Raw genomic sequence first — 19,514 nt, forward strand, 5'->3', positions numbered from 1 at the left:
GCTCAGGTCATGATCTCACAGTTGGTGAGATGGAGCCCTGCATTAGGCTCTGTGCTGGCAGAGGGAAGCCTGCTTGGGATTCTCTCTCTCTGTCTCTCTCACTCCCCCCGCCCCTCCCCCACTTGCTCACACTCTCACTCTCAAAATAAGCAAACATTTGAAAGAATAAAAAATAAATAAAAATATCCTATTGGGGAGAGCTAAATTTTGTTCTGAAACTATCTTCTCAGGATGGAACAAGTATATTCAATTGAATATAATTTGTATTGTATAATCTGTTATAAATACTATATAATATTTATATATATTTTTACAAATGTGCTCACAGAGTGCAAGGTGGTTAATAATTTTTTTAAGAGTTCATCTAAACCAGGGGCGCTTGGGTGACTCAGTCGGTTAAGGGTCCAACTTCAGCTCAGGTCATGATCTAACGGTTCATGAGTTCGAGCCCCGTGTCAGGCTCTGTGCTGACAGCTCAGAGCCTGGAGCCTGCTTCAAATTCTCTGACTCCCTCCCTCTCTGTCCCGCCCCTGCTCGTGTGCTCTCTGTCTCTCTCTTTCTCAAAAATAAATAAACATTTTAAAAAATTTAAGAAAAAAGGGTTCATCTAAACCCAAAATATTGACACTTACCCAGACGTGGCCTTCATAGGCTGTTCCCATGCCTTCCTGTGGGTCTAGACAGAGGGCAGCTTTCTTTTGCTGAGAAGACACTGGACAGTCTTGTGGAGCTTTTTCAACACACGTTGTGTGACAGGAGAACCCACATGCTTTTTGAAGGGAAGAAGGAGACATGATCACAGTAGACAGAATGGTTATAGTCCTTTGCCCTCCACTGCAATGCTGCCTACACTTGTAGGGGTCAAAATGCTAAAAACTACATTTCCCAGACTCCCTTGCGACTGAGTTTTGGCCCTGATGGAAGTTCCACTAAGGAAGACTTCCCGTGAGACTGAGTTGAGCGGGGCTGGGAGCGTGCAGGTCGCAGGGCACCCCTTTTACTGGAGGGATCCTGACTGCAGGACTTGTGGTCACAGCTGCAGCGGTGGCGTCCCAACTCTGTGGGAGCCTTCCTTAGTCTGTGGGCGAGGGCCTGATCCTGTAGACTCTGCCGTCCTGGGGGCTTTCCTTATCCGGGCAGGAGGAACAGGTTCTGGCAGCTGCGGCCGTGGGGGCCACTCCTGGTTTGTCATCTTTTTCTGACCCAGGTCAGTGGAGCCCGAGCCACCCTGAGCCTCAGCTCGGAGCCAGCCTCCGCAGCCCTGGAAGGGTATCATGAGCACCTAATGCTCCATGTGTAGTCCCGTTTTGTGGAAGGCACTAGGTCGCGTTTATGGTTAAGGTGGTCCTGACTGTGGCCATGCTGAGGGCAGGAAAGCTGTCCCACTCAGCGCTGTGTCGTGGGGCGAGCCCTCCAGGACCGGCTGAGGAAGCCAACAAGCCCAGAGTCCATCTGATGGAGCGAGGAATGAGGAGTCGCCTCAGCACAGGGACCCACTGTCTGAGATTTCCCAAAGTACCTTGCTCCCTTTCAGTGATGGTTACCACAGTGAATGAAATGAGTCAAGCACAGCAGTGACAGCTCAAGCATCCCATTTTCCTTTCACACAAGCTACTGACTTGGGTCCTCGAGCTCTCCTAGTGCTCCAGAGGACAAAATCCATCCAAATGCATTTTCGCAGTAAACATGGCCCTGCCTGCAGGCTACTCAGCAGGACTCCCGGGAACAACATTCACACAGGCTGTAAGGGGACGAGGTCCCTCTGAGTTACACAGTGCCAAGTCCCACCCCAAACATGCCCAATAGCCATGGGTCCAATCTTTCCAACACGCAACAGAGAGATTCTAAGGGGTCACCATACTGCCATGCTGCTACAAAGCAAAGAGAACAAATTTGTTGCCAAATAACTTATTGCAGTGGACTGAATGTCTGTGTCCCCCCCAACAAATTCCTATGTTGGGGGCATTAAGAGGTAGAGTCTGTGACAAGCTCAGATCCTGAGGCCTGAGGGTGGAGCCCTCGTGAGTGGGCCCAGTGCCCGTGTAACAGAGGCCCCCAGAGCTCTGTGGCCCCCTTGCCTTGCGAGGGCACACCCGGAAGTCAGCAGCCTGCCCCCCTGAAGGGAGCACTCCCCAGAACCCAGCCATGCTGGCGCCCTCATCTCGGACTGCCAGCCTGTGAGAAACACATTTCTGTGTTTAAAAGCCACTCGGTCTACGTAGTATGCCGGGGTCGGGGGTAAACCCCTGCGGACTAAGACCCTGAAGTGTAAGGCTCCTGGCCCTGGCCCCGCACAGCCCTTGCTCGGGTCTTACCGTCACAGGCATAGCCTTGTCTTATCAAGCCCACCATCAGAGACGTGCACTGGTGACACTTGGTGGGAGCAGTGAAGGTTGTGAGGAAAAACCGGTGGCTCTTACTCTACAAAACAGAGACCAGACATGCACTAAAGGGGACTCCTCTGCCCTCCTTGCCCAAAGTGCCATGTTATGTACAAAGAAAAGCAGCTCCGCCACCTCCCCACCAGACTTTAAGATTCTTGCTCCCTAATTACTTCAGGATTAGGAAACGCTGAGCAGGAGATCCAAAACATTACCAAGAAGAGGAAGATGGGAAAGAGGAGAGGGACCTATTTCATCGGTGATCACGTGATCATTAACACTGTTTGGAACCAAGTAAACCAGGCCTGGCTTTGATTTGTGCCTGTATATCCTGAACCTTGGAAAGGTGCTTTCTAGATTGATAAGTCCTCCCAATGATCCCTTAACAGTGGATGGAGCAAGAATTGCCTTGTGTACATACTTTCATTTGGAGGCGGGGGGAAGGCAAACAAAAAATAACATGGTTTTTATACCTTCTTTGGAAAGAAAGAGTAATTTCAGAATTCACTTTTCTACTATTCATAAGAAATAGTCACGACTTGGGAAGCTCCTATGAAGCACGCTGTGTCACTCTCTGAGACAGAGGGCATTCTGAATTTTCTACCTGAAACCCCAACAAGAAATTGGTAATCCACCACAGATCATCTGTTTCTTGATCATGCCTCTTTTCCCTCAAAATCACTGCTACCATAAATTAGCAATGTGTAAAGCAAAATGAAATCTGGCTTTTCCAAAGGCTCGCTGGCAGATCTGATCCCCTCGTTTGTGTGTCTGTTTCCTCATCTCTAAGGTAGGCAGAATGGCAGAGAATTCCAGGTCCTGCCATGAGCACCAGGTGTGTGTGCCCGGCTACCTGCTCCCGATTCACACTTTAGGCTCCCGTGTACAGAGCCGGACAGCACCCCCTCCTTCTAGGTCCCCTGGAGGGACCTTCTAGGCTTCCAGGGGATCGACTGTCTTGTGACTCTTTAGTATTTCCCTATCGCTCGACATTCATATTTCTCAGCTCTGCTAACCTCACCCAGGCTTTCATCTTCCAAAGTTATGTTGACTTAGTTGCCTGCTCTTTTTTCTCCCTTTATTGGCTTTCATCACAAAGCAGAGATGTTTGCATTTTTTAATATATTATGATTAACCAGAAGTCCCCAGGGGAAAAAAAGGAAGGAAGCCAGGAAAGAAAGAAAAAAGTACTTTTGACACTCTGATTGATACTGCCTCACAATACATTAATTTTGACAGAACACGTCATCGTGTTTATCTTATTCTCAGTTTTCTCTTGTATTTATTTTTGTTGATCTTGGCACAAGAGTATCTTCTACTTCTTTTCTAGGTATTCATTATATAATAGCGATAACCTGTGTAATTTTATATATTTGCCTTATGTTCAGATTACCTTATCAATTTTAGTAGGTTTTTTATGAAAACCAGAGTCTCTTAGGTTTTGTGGGGCAAACAATCTTATCAATCTTATGAAAGAGTTTTCTGTTCCAATGTTTATTCCAGTCATTTTATTTTCATTTTTATTGCATTTCCTAGAAACTACTGAATACTAATGGTGTTACGGAGTGGTTCTGTACCATTCCTGGCTTTAATTGAGAAGATTTAGTGTTTCATCATTTACCATAATATTTGCTATTAGGGTTGGGAAAACAGATTTACAGTATTTATGAATTTCTCTTTCTTTCTATTTGTCACAGCTTCTGGTTGCTTACTGCTAATAAAGAGGAATGCTTTGAATATTTTTAATTATTGGTCATTTTTAATTATTTGTTAAATAAGCAGTAGGCAATACATTAATCTGGTTCAAAAAGCAATTAAAGACTTTATTCCAAAATTATAAGATTTTCTAGTACATTTCTACTAGTTATGTGGTTTCAGGTTTACATTTAAATTGTGCCTAAATTTGGAATTTATCTGGGAGTAGGTTATGAGATGCAGAATACAGATCCCTTGAGCAGATTTCAGGGAAAAGCTCAAGTTAATTAGTTTATCATCATTTATAATTTCTAAATAGGACTTGACAGACACAACAAAGCCCATTTAATAGGAACAACATTCCCCTGAAATTGTCACTAAATATTTTACCCCATCTTGGCTGTTCAGACCTTAAGGAGATTTTTAGAGTGGGATTTTCTGTTGTGTTAACTTTTAAATCTAATCTGAGGTTTCACGAATGTAACTGCAAGAAAAATTTTGGTAAATGCCAAGATAGTAACAGACAGCAAAACCAATTATTCTCATTTTTAAAAGAACCTGCTAAGCTTATAATTAAATCGGGTACCTTAGTTGGAAAGAGGATACTACTGTGATATTCCTTTTTCTTTATTGTTGGCGTGTGAACCGGTAGATAAGCAGAGTCCACAATCTGAAAGAAGGAGAAGACAAATAAGGACAAGTTACACATGTCTCCAGAATTCCAGGACTCAATCCCAGAAGGCAGGCGAAGGAAGTGTAATTGTTAACAGACACAAACATAGTAAAACTAAAATTCTTGCAGTGGTGAAAATAGAGTTTAAGTAATTTAAATATAGGCTTCACTTTCTACAAACAAAATAGATGTGTATTTTATACAATTCATTTCAAGTTGGCTGTTTTAAATTATGTGTCATCACACGTAGACTACATTAAAAGCTGAATGCCAATCATAAATATATTTGAAAGGGACTTTTAATAAGTAGATATATGCTCAGAATCCTCAAAAGACTCTTTGAAATGCCGGTTGTATAAGTATAAATGGGGATTTTATGGCCGTACATATGTAGAAATATATTAAAATCAATTACCAAGGGTTCAGCAAAATTTTGTGAGTACTAATAATCTATGTAAAAATATGCTCAGGTAATTTAGTTCACCTTTATGTAGTTAGACTTCAACAACTATATAAAGTCTTGTTGTCTGCATGATTTAAGACACTTCTTTCCTGGGAACTAGTAGAAAATACTTCTGGAAATGCAAAGAACTGGATGCTCGTGGGTGTTACTAGGGAGTACAGCCTAAGTGTAGGGAAGATATTACACAGCTGAGCAGAGCATGTAAGTGTCTGGACTTGAAAGACGTCTTGCCGCTCAGGATGGCAGATGCCGTGGACAAAAAAATACAAGCTGGCAGTAAACGTAGAAGATTCAGGACATTTATCAAATTTACAGATATTTTTTAAAAGTTGATAATGTTTCACTGTGCTATTTACCACGTATCCCGTTAAATGGACTTTTTCATATGAACTTACAAAAATGAATATAATAAAGATCCCCTCTTAAAAATTTTGGATTACATGTATCGATGAATTTTAGTTTTATCGATGAATTTATTTTAGTTTTCTTTTGTTTAAGAAGAGACTATCTTCAGTCTAAAGAAGAGAAACTACATCATATCCGTTGATGCGCAAGCGTTTGACAAAATCCAACCCCCATTCACGATAATACTCTCAACGGACTAGGAATTCCTACTTCCTTATTGTGATAAAGGCATCTGTGAAAAAAACAAAGGCAAGCGTTACCACTAACGACAAAAAACTAAATGCTTTCACCTAAGAATGAAAAGGCAAGGATGACCACTACCACTGGTTTTATTCAACATTAAGCTGAAAATCCTGGCCAGTGTGCCAGGCAGAATAAGGAAAGATAGCTATACAGACTAGGAAAAACTCAAACTGGCCTATTTTCCAATGACATGATTACCTGCATAGAAAATTCCAAGGAAGATCAAAGGAAAACAGTCTTGAAGTACTAAGTTTGGTAATGTCACATGACACAAGGTCAACAGGAAATTAATCACATTTCTATGTAGCACTAATAAATAATGAGAAGGTGATTTTTTTTCCTAAGACAGTTTTTCAGAACAGTTTATGGTTCCCAGAAAAATTGAGGAGAAAATACCGAGATTTCCTGTATATTCCCTGCCCCCATACATGCATAGCCTCCCCAATTATCAGCACCCCCCACCAGAATTACAACTGATGAAACAATGACGACACATCATAATCACTCAAAGTCCATAGTTTGCATTAGGGTTCACTCTTGGTGTTGTACATTTGTGGGTTGGACACATGTGTAGGCATGTATCCACCGTTATGATATCGTACAGAATATTCTCACAGCCTTTGTCTATTCATCCCTTCTCCCCCACCCACGGCAACCACTGATCTTTTCTCTATACCCATAGTTTTGCCTTTCTCAAATGTCATATGGTTGGACTCATACAGTATATAGCCTTTGCATATTAACTCTTTTATTAATAATTTAATGTCTCTTCATGGCTTTTCATGGCTTGGAAACTCATTTCTTGTTAGTAGTAAATAATGTTCCATTGTCTGGATGGACCACAGTTTATCCATTTACCTACTGAAGGACATCTTGGTTGCTTCCAAGTTTTGGCAACTACGAATAAAGCTGTTATAAACAGGCATGTACATAATTTGATGTGGAGATAAGGTTTCATTTTATTTAGGTAAATATGAAGGAGTGCGATTGCAAGGCAGTATGGTAAGAATATGTTTAGAAGTGTAAGTAAGTGCCAGGCTGTCTTCCACAGTGGCTGCACCATTTGCATTCTCACCAGCAGTGAGGGGAGCTCCTGTGGCTGCACGTCCTCACCAGCATTTGGTATTGTCAGCGTGTTCCAGATTTTGGCCATTCTGATAGGTGTGTAGTGGTATCTCATTTTAATTTGCACTTCTCTGATGACATATGATAGGAAACATCTTTTCACATGCTTATTTGTAGTCCATGTATCTTCTTTGTTGAAGTACCTGTTTCGATTTTTGGCTGACTTGTATGTGTTTGCTTTCTCATTGTTGCTTTGAAGAATTCTTTGTGTATTTTGGATAACAGTTTAAGTTTGTGTTTTGCAAGTATTTTCTCCCAGTCTGTACATTGTCTTGCATTCTCTTGATATTGTCTTTTACAGAAAAGGTTTTAATTTTAATGGAGTCCAGCTTATCAATAATTTCTTTTGTGGATTGTGTCTTTCTTATTATGTCCAAAAAGTCATTGCCAAACTCACAGTCATCTAGATATCTAGAATTTCTTCTAGAATATCTTCTATGAATCTTATAGTTTTGCATTTTACATTTATATCTGTGATCCATCTTGAGTTAATTTCTTGAAGAGTGTAAAGTCTGTGTCTAGATAGAATAATATAAACCATCCCATATGAACATCAGAGAGAAAACAGACAGGAAAGATGGGACTATTTCAAAAGATGTAACATCAGAGTCCCAGAAGGAAAGTATAAAAAGAATGAGGCTGAGAAAGTACTCAGAAAAATAATGGCTGAAAATTTCCTAAGCTTGACAAAAGATAATAGATTTAAGAAGCTAAATTGAATTCCAAACACGATAAACCCAAAGAAACATATGCCAAGACACGATGTAGTAAAACTTCTGAAAACTAAAAGCAAATCATCATCATCATCATGAAAGCAGCCAGAGACAAACAGCATATTAAAGTGGAACCTCCCTGGAGGTGCCTGGGAGGCTCAGTTTGTTAAGTATCTGACTCTTTAAAAAATTTTTTTAATGTTTTATTTACTTTTGAGAGAGACAGACAGACAGAGTAGAAGTGGGGGAGGGGCAGAGAGAGAGGGAGACACAGAATCTGAAGCAGGCTCCAGGCTCTGAGCTGTCAGCCCGGAGCCCAATGCAGAGCTCGAATGCATGAACCGTGGGATAATTACCTGAGCCAAAGTCAGACGCCAAACCTACTGAACTACTCAGGCACCCCAAGCATCTGACTCTTGATCTCAACTCAGGTTTTGATCACCATGGCATGAGTTCAAGCCCTGCATTGGACTCGGAGCTTACTTAAAAGATAATAATAAAGTGAACACGCTGCCCTCAAAAAATGAAGTGGAACCCAATGTATGTTGCTAAGTGAAGCTTAGCAGTCTGGAAAAGCTGTGTGATTACAACTGTATGACACAGTGGAAAAAGCAAAAGTACGACAATAGTAAAAAGATCAGTGGTTTCTGGGATTTCAAGTAGAGACAGGGACAAAAGGAACCGTAGGTGGGGCACAGGAACTTTTAGGGCAGGGAGACTGCACTCACGTGATACTGTAATGGTAGCTACAGCCCATCATCCCTTATCTGTCTAGCTGTACATCTGTAAAATGTATAATCTAAAATGTGAGCCTGAACTATGGACTTCTGTTAATGACAACGGCTCATTAATTGTAACAAATGCTCCACACAAATGTAAGTTGTTAATAATGGAGGAAACTAGAGGGTGGGAAGGGTAGGAACTTTGTACTTGCCACTGTTTCTGTAAATGTAAAACTACCCCAAAATAAAGTCCATTGATTTTTTTCAGTGATTGGAAAATCAAGACTATATCAGAAGGTCTGCATTTGTCCACAGTATACCTAGGACAGCTACAATGAAGGAAATGAAGGAATCAAAAGGAAGAACATGGGAAGAGTAAAAATATGGATAAATACAATAGATTTTCTAAATTAGATGGTGGGAGCAAAAATTATAACGTTGTCTAATGTTCCTCAGTGTATATAGAGAAATACGTAACACAATTACATTACAAATGGGAAGAATAGAAAGGAATAAAAGGAGGTGAAGTTTCCACCCCTCATTTGATCAGGAAAAAGGTTGTTGACACAGGATAGTAGTAAATGACATATACATAATGGAATATCTTAGATGAAGTAGACCAATTTCCCCAAAAGTACACACTACCACAACTCACCCAATAGGAGATAAGTAATTTGAATCGTCTGATAAATTAAAGAAATTAAGTTTGTCATTTAAAAACTCCCCAAAGATATCTCCAGAACAGCTTTATTGGAAAGCTATAGCAAATGTTTATTTCAGGGAAATAAAGGTGATTCAATATTTGAAAATCAGTCAATATAATCTATTATGTTAACAGGCTAAAGAACAAAAAACCTCACAATATAGTACATTAATGCATAAAAAGTGTTTGCCAAAATTTAACATCAATTTGTGATTTAAAAAATCTCTTAGCAAACTAGGAAGAGAGGTGAACTTCCTCAACTTGATAAAAAGCATCTACAAAAATCCTACCATGTACATTATAATTAATTGTGAAAGATTGAATTGTTTTCCCTTAAAATGAATACGAGAGATGTCCATTTTTATCACATAGCAGTAGAAGTTCTAGCCAGGGCAATAAGGTAAGAAAAGGAAATAAAATCACACAGAGTAGGGAAGAAGGAAAAAACTGTACCTATTTTCAGATGACATGATTGTTTATGTATAAAATTCCAAGGAATCTACAAAAACAAAAACCTCCTGGAAATTAATAAATGAGCTTAGCAGGTTCTCAAGTTACAAGATCAACATACAAAAAAAAATTGTACTTCAACAATACTAGTAACAAATACATGGAAATTGAAGTTTAAAATACAGTACCATCTACAATTGCTAAAAAAAAAGTAAATCTCACAAAACATGTACAAGACTTGTGTGTTCAAAACCACAAAATGCTGAGGAAAGACATCAAAGAATATCTGAATAAGTGGAGAGGCATACTGAATTCATGAACTGGAAGATTCAATATAGTTAAGATGCCAATTCCCTCTAGATGAAATACATACATAAATAAATGGTTTATAGATATATACATAAATACATTTATATGTACATAAATACATACATAAAAATGGTTTAATGCCATTTCTCTCAAAATATAGTAGTACAAGACTTTGTTATAGATATAAATACTATTATTCTAAAATGTATATGGAAAGAGGATATATGGATGTTTATTCACAGAAGATATGATCATATGTAAAGAAAACCCTAATGAGTCCCCAAATTTCAGTAAAAGCTAATAAACAAATATAGCAAAGTTTGCAGGATACATAAGAATCAGCTGCATTTTTATACACTCAAGAATGAACAGTAGGAAAAGGAAATTAAGAAAATAGTTCCATTTATAATATCATGAAAAAGAAAAAAAATGCTTAGGATTAAAGACCTATATGTGAGACCTGAAACCGTAAGACTCCTAAAAGAAAATATAGGCAGAAATCCCTTGGACATTACACTTAGCAACATATTTATGGTATGTCTCCTCAGGAAAGGGAAATGAAAGCAAAAATAAACTATTGGGACCACACCAAAATGAAAAAAAAAATATTTGTACAACAGAGGAAGACATCAAGATGAAAAGGCAACGTACTAATTGGGAGAAGATATTTGCAAATGCTATACCCAGTAAGGGTTAGTATCCAAAATATATAAAGTACTCATGCAACTCAACACCAAAAAAAAAAAAAAAAAAAAAAAAAATCCGATTTTAAAATGCGCAGAGGACCTGAATAGACATTTTTCCGAAGAAGACATCCAGATGGCCAACAGACCCATGAAAAGATGGTCAGCGTCCCTATCATCAGGACATGCAAATCAGGACTACAGTGAGATACCACCTCACACTAGTCAGAATGGCCATTGTCAAAAAGATAAGAAATAAGTGTGGATAAGGATATGGAGGAAAGGGACCCCTCATCCACTTGGTGGAAATGTAAACTGGTGCAGCTACTGTGGAAAACAATATGGAGGTTCCCCAAAAATTTTAAAATAGAAATACCATAAGATCCAGTAATTCCACTGCTGGGGATTTACCCAAAGAAAATGAAACCACTAATTCAAAAAGATATATACACCCCTACGTTTATCACAGCATTATTTACAATAGCCAGGATACGGAAGCAACCCAAGTGTCCATTAATAAATGAGTGGATAGAGAAGATGTGAGTATATATAAGTGAAATAAATCAGAGAAGGGCAAATGTGGTATGATTTCACTTATATGTGTAATCTAAAAAACGAAACAAATGAACAAACGAAAAACAAAAAAATGCCCATAAATACAGAGAACAAACTGGTGGTTTGCAGAGGGGAGCTGAAGGGTAGGATGGGTGAAATGGGTGAAGGGAATTAAAAGGTACAAACTTCCAGTTATAAAGTAATTCATGGCAATGAAAAGTACAGCAGAGGGAGTATGGTCAGTAATTTTGTAATAATCTTGTAGTAACCACATTTATCATGGTGCTTATTGAGTGATGTGTATAGAATTGTTGAATCACTATGGTGTACACCTGAAACTAATATGACTCTGTATGATACTATACTTCAATAATGCAAAAACAAAAAAGAAAAAGCAATATACGTATCTTAATTTAAAAATACTTTACTGCTAAAAATTGCTGTCATCTGAGCTTTAGTGAGTCAGTCACTGATCACAGATTACACCGCAAATATAATAAGACTTAAAAAGTGGAACTATTGCAAGAATGATCGAAATGTGACCCAGAGACAAGAAGTGAGCAAATGTTGTTGGAAAAATGGAACCCAGAGACTTGCTAGACACAGGGTTGCCCCAGACCTTCAATTTGTAAAAAACGCAGTCTCTCCAAAGTGCAGCACAACAAAGGCAATAAAATGGGGCTCAGCTGTACAAATTATTAGGGACATAACAGACTGGTCAATGAATGGGACTGGGGCAGCTATCATGGGGGCAAAACTTAGGTTTCTATTTCCTGGCAAACAAAGATATAAATCCCTAAATGTGAAAAAGCAAAACCTTAACTCTGTTTGGAACTTTTGGGATAGAAGGATAGGATAGAAATGGATTTCTCAGAAAACACCCCAAAAGGGCAAGCAGTATAAGAAAGGACTGATGAATTTTAACCATGTCAGAATTAAAAACCTCAGTGTGACAAAATGAAAACGATAATTTTACTGCTTTACATCCATCGGAATTGCAAAATTTCAGATGCCTTGTGGCAGTTAGTGTTGACATGTTTATAAAGAAATGAGAACATTTTATGCAGTACTAAGTAAAGGTCAAAGCTGATTTTCAAAAACTCTCTTGCCAGGGCAGAAGAGTGCACAGTGTATAGGAGTGTATTATACACTAGTGGAGATGCAGAGCTCAAGTGGGTGAGGGTGGGCTTGCTGCACAGGTGGGAGATTAGTCACAGGAGGGAATTAGAAGTGTGGAAAGAGACAAAACTAGAATAAGCCCTGTGATCTTGGATTGAAGTTATTTATGTGTGCATGAACTCAGTTGTCACAGGTAGGTAGGTAGGTAGGTAGGTAGCGAGCTAGTGGATTGATAAGTGGATGATGATGATAGAGAGGTAGATGATAGGTAGGTAGGTGGATAGATGGATGGATGGATGGATGGATGGATGGATGGATGGATGGATGGATAGATAGACAGATTCCTACCTGTAGACTGGTATACAAGTTTATTTTTCTCCAATAAAAGGGCTTGGAATAGTAATACTCCAATAGCAGTGAGCACACCTAACATTCAGAGGTAGGTGCCTCGGTGCCTCCCAATGGCATTCTNATGGATGATGATGATAGAGAGGTAGATGATAGGTAGGTAGGTGGATGGATGGATGGATGGATGGATGGATGGATAGATAGACAGATTCCTACCTGTAGACTGGTATACAAGTTTATTTTTCTCCAATAAAAGGGCTTGGAATAGTAATACTCCAATAGCAGTGAGCACACCTAACATTCAGAGGTAGGTGCCTCGGTGCCTCCCAATGGCATTCTAAATGCCATTCTCCACTAAAAGGGATTGGTGTCCTTGGAAGAGATGGCTGACAGCAGGGCTGGGGCAATACCATACAGATGAGCCGGTGCATCTTGTTCTGCCAGATAGAAAGAAGGTGTTGCAGGCATGATGAAGACATGTCAGGACACAGTGGTGAAGAAAGGACTCACGTAGACCATATCTGTGACCATTTGAACATCAGAATAAATAATGACACTAGTGGATTATAAGCCATTGGATAAAAGAGGAAATCATGAGCCTGTACAGATATAAATAAACTGAAAGGTGGGTGAGAAACTGGGTACTTAAATGGTTTCAGAGTACCTCTCTACGAAACACTTATGAATCACAGAGGAAAAGAGAGGCCTGGAAAATCCTACCTTAGCACAATGGTCAGAGCAAACACCCTGCCTGATGGGGTGCAGTGAGAGAGCCACAGCATCGTTTCTGTGATGGTCTTGCCTGTGACGCATGACCTGCATAAAGCCCCGAGGAAACTTTTCTTTCTTTCTTTCTTTCTTTCTTTCTTTCTTTCTTTCTTTCTTTCTTTCTTTCTTTCTTTCTTTCTTTTCTTTCTTTCTTTCTTTCTTTCTTTCTTTCTTTCTTTCTTTCTTTCTTTCTTTCTTTCTCTCTCTCTCTTTCTTTCTTTCTTTCTTTTTCTTTCTTTTTAATGAGCATTCTACTCTACATGGGACTGTGGCTTTTGAGAGTCTCAAGGTCACAAAATCAAACAAAGACTAAGGGACTGTCGCAGATGGGAAGAGACTGAAGAGGGGTGACAAGGGCAGGCAAAGCAGCATTTTGAACCAGGTCCTCTTGCTGTGATGGACGCCACAGGTGAAACCTGAATGGGGCCCTTGGTTCAGGAGGTAGTAATGCGTCACCACATGTGTACACACATGTAAGAGAATATTCTTAACTGTGAGGAATACACTCTGAAGTATTCGAGGGGATGGGAAATCCGGTGGCAGCCCTCAGTAGTCTCGGAAAAATAAATTCACACTGTCCCTGCAAAGTTTCCACAAAATCTGTGACTGTTCCCAAAAAATGGAACCATTCTGTTGCCAAAGTTTTACATCAAAAATACACACATATCCTATGAAAAGTTAACTTTATAAATTAGGAGCAGTAAGAGATTAGCAACAATAAGTAATAACAGAATTGGACAGTTGTTACGATGTGCTGTGATAAAAGTTACATGAGTGGCCTCTCTCTCTCCCAGAAGAGTTCTCTGTAGTATACTCGCCCTTCTCCTTGTCATGGTACGAGCTCGTGAAGTGCCCGTGTGCTGAGGCGAACGAGGTGAATGACGTAGGCACTGTGACACGGTGTTAGGGGACTACTGACCCAAGCGTATGTCAGAGGAGGGTCTTCTGCTTCTAGACCCTGGTTCCTGCAGATAACAAAAACCATGGACTGGGGGTGCGGGGGGGGACTACCGTGGGCGCAGCAAGGACAATCAGGCTCGTTATGATAAAGAAATGGTAGTCGTGAAAAATGGCCAAATGCCCATCAAAAGGAGCAGGGTTCTGTAACGCTGAGTACATGGGTACGGTACGCAGCAGTCAGCACGAATGGAGTGTCCGTGTGACTGGTCGTAGAACGAGAGGGGTGCTGTTTGCGGGAGTGTTTGAAGCAAGCCAAGTGATCCCCGCCCTTGAAGGACACATGCATGTGACACAGCGGATAAGAAGGTGGCCGGAAGAGTGCACACCTCCTCCGATGGCCAGTGACCTCCCGGGAGGAGGGAGAAGGTGGTTACATGCGTGCCGGACTCCCACTTACATCTTAACTTCTCTTATCTGACACAAGGCTGCCACTGTTTTACTAAATCTGTGAGTAGTGGCCGTGTGGATTTGTGATAGGTTATTCCTCTGTGATGCAAATATTTTCATTATGAAAAGTTTAAAACAGGACCATAAAATAAAATTGTTCTCAGAAGTTCAGAAGCTCTGAACAGAATTTGCAGATAAGGTCTGGCCTGGCGACAGCCACACTGAAGCTTTCCCAAAGACGCATGGCTCCCCTCCCAGCACGTGGCCGGCCCCCAGGATTCCACAGCGACAGCAGAGCCCCTGCCCGGATTACCGAGGTGACGGAGATGCAGAGCAGGAGCGAGTGAGCTGAGAGACACCGAACCCTTTGACCTCTGGAGGAAAGATTTCCTTTTGCAGAGAATCGCAGTCTCTGATTAACAGGAAGGAAGGGCCAAGGAAGAGTTGTTTTACGCCCCATTAGAAGACAAGAAAATACCTCAAATTTTAACGAGCGATGTCACAAGGATATTTTTCTACCTTGCTAATTATACATAACACCAGACGTGATGTTACGATGTGATAGGTTTCCGCTACGTGGTGACCCCTGATGCTAACACAGCAGTGCGAGCAGCCAGAGTGTTGCCCTTCGGCACTGTGTCCCCTTGCGGCTGGCACCACCGCCGTACCAGCCATCCCATACTTACGGCCCTGACTGCGCCGTCTGCTCCCTTAAACCCGACCTTCAGAGTAGACCCCGTCCTGAAGCCTGTTCTCCCAGAGCCGGCCGAAGCTCTGTCATCGGCACTGCTTTTCGGGAGGGGCGTGCTCACCTGGGTCTGTCATCTCTGACCCCTGAGACTCCCTGATGGACTCCCAGCCCAGCAGGGTATTTGGTGAGGAGAGAAATGCCCCTCTGTTACGCGTGAAGAGCTTGCGAGCAGAGCTACCCTGGGGAGGCACCTTAACTGGGGCGGCTTCGTCTGCACTGTGTGAGGACGGAGATGTGGACCCGGAACTGATGTAGAACTGGATCTTGAGGTTCTGTTCAAATACGTTCTCAGCTGGGTCTGTCTAGAAAAACAAGTTAGGGGAAACAAAATTCCAGAGATCATTGTATAGAACACATTTTTAAAAAATGTTTATTTTTGAGAGAGAGAGAGGAGAGACAGAGTGCAAGCAGGGGAGGGGCAGAGAGAGAGGGAGACACAAATCCAAAGCAGGCTCCAGGCTCTGAGCTGAGGCTTGAACTTGGGAACAGCAAGGTCGTGGCCTGAGCCGAAGTCAGACACCTGACTGACTGAGCCACCCATGTACCCCTAGGACACATGGTTATTAATGTAAGTCATGAACGTTAGGATATTTCTCTGTAAGAAACCATACTGTGAGCATTTTTGTTAGAAGTATCCCAGCAGAGAAGGCAGGTTCCAGAAGGCTGCAGTGCAGAGCAGTCGCCTCCAGCACCCCACTGAGCGCGGCTCACCCCTTCCACTGAAAGTGCCAGGACCCACAAGAAGGTGAGCAGGCACATTCTAGGCAGAGAGGGTATTTGAGAAACGAACTCGAAGCTCAAGAGACGAATTCTGTCCCTGAGAGTACCCGACGAAGGTTCCGGCACTTTGGCATGTTGATTATTTTGAATTAAAGTTACTTGAGCAACAGTCAGTGCAAGGAGGGCACTCTGACCCTCCTCTGTCTTCCTAAAAGCAGGCGATAAATCTCCCCCGTGAAAGGTGTCCTCCCCGTACCAGAGGCGGAAGACATTCCTCTCACCAGAGATCTGGGGTATTTGGGGCCAGGAAGGCTGTACGCACAAACCTAGTTTAACGAGCCCACATCTTCCCAGTTACTACTTCAGCATTCAGTGCCCGAAGCCCAAACCCTTTATTGGCCTGTGATTTGTTTCTTTGTTTAAACTGTATAAAAGCTTCCTGCACTAGTCACTTCTCCTGCGAAGACTCCCTCATACAAGTCAAAATTCAGTTAAAATCTGTATGTTTTTCTCTTGTTAATCTCTTATGTCAGTTTAATTCCCACCCAGCCCCAGACCCAGAGAGAGGGGGGGAGAATTGTTCCTCCCACCCACTGCATTGGGCATTAAATGAAAAGTAAAAGAAGTGAATCAAACTTGTAACTTATGGTACAAACCCAAGCCCCTATTTACTTAACAGCAGAGAAACACTGGCACGCAGGGTCGGCATCTTGTATGTTAAGAAATGTTTAAAATGGGGGCGCCTGGGTGGCTCAGTCGGTTAAGCGTCCGACTTCAGCTCAGGTCATGATCTCGCGGTTCATGGGTTCGAGCCCCGTGTCGGGCTCTGTGCTGACAGCTAGCTCAGAGCCTGGAGCCTGTTTCTGATTCTGTGCCTCTCTCTCTCTCTGATCCTCCCCTGCTCATGCTGTCTCTATCTCTCTCTCAAAAATAAATAAATAAATAAAATATTAAAAAAAAAAGAAATGTTTAAAATGTTCTTTAGACGATCACATAATCCATAGTTTAGGGCACCTGGGCGGCGCAGTCAGTAAGCATCTGGTTCTTGGTTTCCGCTCAGGTCATGATCTCTCTCTCTCTCTCTGCTCTTCCCCTGCTTACGCTCTCTTTCTCAAAATAAATAAACTTTTAAAAATATGTAATTTAGTGATTTCCAAAATTATAAAATGTCTTGAGTGAAATGCAGCTGCAGGGTGTTTCTGTGTGGAAGAGGGTGGGTCAGAAGACAGGGGGGACCTGTAGGCAGCCTCGGAGTCACACACACAAACACACACACACACACACGTACACACACACGCACAGACGCACACACACGGTGGTTTATGTGGTATCTGGGAATAAAAACACTGTGTTCTGCTATTTTCATACACTTAAAATTTAATATTGTCAGAAAGAAACATATCTAAAATGGAGTCACTCACGTCAAGCCCCACCAAGGCTTCACACCTAATCCAGTTTCAGCCACTCCCAGGAGTGGAATTGAAGCCGGTCAGTCTGGAATTTCTACTCCTCTAGTGAGGAAATCTGCTGATAAGACCCCAGCTCTCCCTCCTCCTCCTCCGGAAAGAAGACCTTGCCTGAGATAACCCTGTCTTTTCTTTTGCTAATAACATTCTTGTCCCACCTGCTCCTGTGCATAAAAGCCTTCCATTCAGAGCTCTCTTCTGTTTGTTGAATGGGATTCACAAGTTGTTGAACGGGGCCAATTGGATCTTTACATTTATTCTGTTGAGCCTTTACAATACACATAAAATTATGCTGGTGGTGGTCGTGGTGGCGATGGTGACCGTAACTGGGGATTTCGGGGTTTGGGGGAGCTGGGAGATGTCACAGAAAGGCTTACGTGGCCCGAGCTGCCCTTAGTCTTCGAGCCTTCACTGATGAAAACAAAAACAAAAACAAGCAAACAAAACCCTAAGACTTTGTATGAGCACATTCTTGGGCCAAGAGGACAAACTCTGTAGATTCAGGCCAGATAATTAGGAGCAGAAACAATCGATGTGCGAAACAAAACTCTCTGGCTTAGTAAGTTCCTTCCTAAACTTGTTTTCAGTTCAAGGCAGCATCAGCTACGTGCTTTACATCCTCAAACGCCCTGGTTTTTCCCTCTGGTTGGAGCCAGTATCTTTCATTGTTCATTCATGTGACCGCTGTTGTGAAATACAACACACTACTCATGTGACATTTGATCAATGCTTTTTTTTGGTGTGGAGAATTTAAAAGTCTGCTTTTGGATTCATTCCCATATTTAATTCCGTTTTCTAGGTGGCTGATATTTAAGAAGTCAGCAAGGCTCCCAACAAAGTCATTAAGCCGAATGCTGAAGGTTGGAACTCAAAAGCCAGCACTGCCTGCCCGTCACTACTATAATCGATGGATGTGTTATTCCCTGGTAGGGCGTGAGCTGCCCGAGGGGGAGCCCTTGTGCTTCGGGCCTGCCCCGCCCTCACCACCTTGCCCAGTGCACGACTGAAACTCACGTCCTCCTGCGATCCCTCATTCCACCTCCCCGCCTCTGCTCACAGTCACCTCTACTCATAGTCACATGGGTCATACTCCTCTGCCTTGTTAGCCATTCCATTTACACTGGTCTCCTCTCTCTCTCTGTCTCTCTCTGTCTCTCTGTCTCTCTCTGTCTCTCTCAATCTCTCGTTTCAGTGTCAGATGTAGCACACACATGCAGGGTAAAGGGCCTAAGTCGCATCGTGTTAATTCATGAGTATAATGCACACGGCCAGGAAAGTACCACCGACATTTAAAAATGGGACATTGTGCTGGTGAGATTCATCCATGGTGTTGTGTACGGCCACAGCTTCTTCCTTTTGATTGTGTGCGGTATCTCATTATACTAAAACACCACATTTTCCTTATTTACTCCCAGTTTGATCAACATTTGGGTTTGTTCCCGTTTTAGCTGTTAAGAACAATCTTATATGTGGGGAACTTGGGGGGCTCAGTCAGTTGAGCATCTGACTCTTGGTTTCAGCTCAGGGCGTGACCTCACAGTTTTGTGGGTTCAAACCCTGCATTGGGCTCTGTGCTGACAGCCAGGAGCCTTCTTGGGCTTCTCTCTCTCTCTGCCCTTCGCCCGTTCCCACTCTGTCTCTCTCAAAAAAAAAAAAGAGAGAGAAAGAGAACATTCTTATATGTATTTCCTAGGCGTGGATGTGCAAGATCCCTAGAGTGACCTTCTAGGAATGGACCAACAGTCTGCACTTCTCACGGCGCCACTCCCTCGCCAGTCCTTGCCTTGCCGGGTTTTTATCTCAAGCATTTCAGTAACTGTGTAGTGCTGTGCTGTCTCATGAGGCTTGGGGCTTCTAGTATGCTTATTGTCTATT

The 19,514-nt window shown here is 42.0% G+C and overlaps 1 protein-coding gene across 4 annotated transcripts in view; it reads right to left on the minus strand.

Annotated features, from left to right (window-relative positions):
* Positions 1-19,514, minus strand: part of LOC144227644 (serine/threonine-protein kinase MRCK alpha-like) — a 64,174-nt gene that overhangs the window by 27,185 nt on the left and 17,475 nt on the right. For 3 of the 4 annotated variants that reach the window (XM_077759317.1, XM_077759315.1, XM_077759318.1), the window contains 4 exons: positions 15,645-15,755; positions 4,663-4,746; positions 2,316-2,421; positions 633-769 (listed from right to left, as the gene is read on the minus strand). In XM_077759317.1, the coding sequence (XP_077615443.1) occupies positions 633-769; positions 2,316-2,421; positions 4,663-4,746; positions 15,645-15,755 (438 nt within the window). The remainder of the gene's footprint in view (positions 1-632; positions 770-2,315; positions 2,422-4,662; positions 4,747-15,644; positions 15,756-19,514) is intronic. The other variant, XM_077759316.1, reaches the window with a different exon arrangement.

This window comes from Crocuta crocuta, unplaced genomic scaffold (genome assembly GCF_008692635.1).
Source record: "Crocuta crocuta isolate KB4526 unplaced genomic scaffold, BGI_CrCroc_1.0 scaffold41, whole genome shotgun sequence".
Classification (NCBI taxonomy): domain Eukaryota; kingdom Metazoa; phylum Chordata; class Mammalia; order Carnivora; family Hyaenidae; genus Crocuta; species Crocuta crocuta.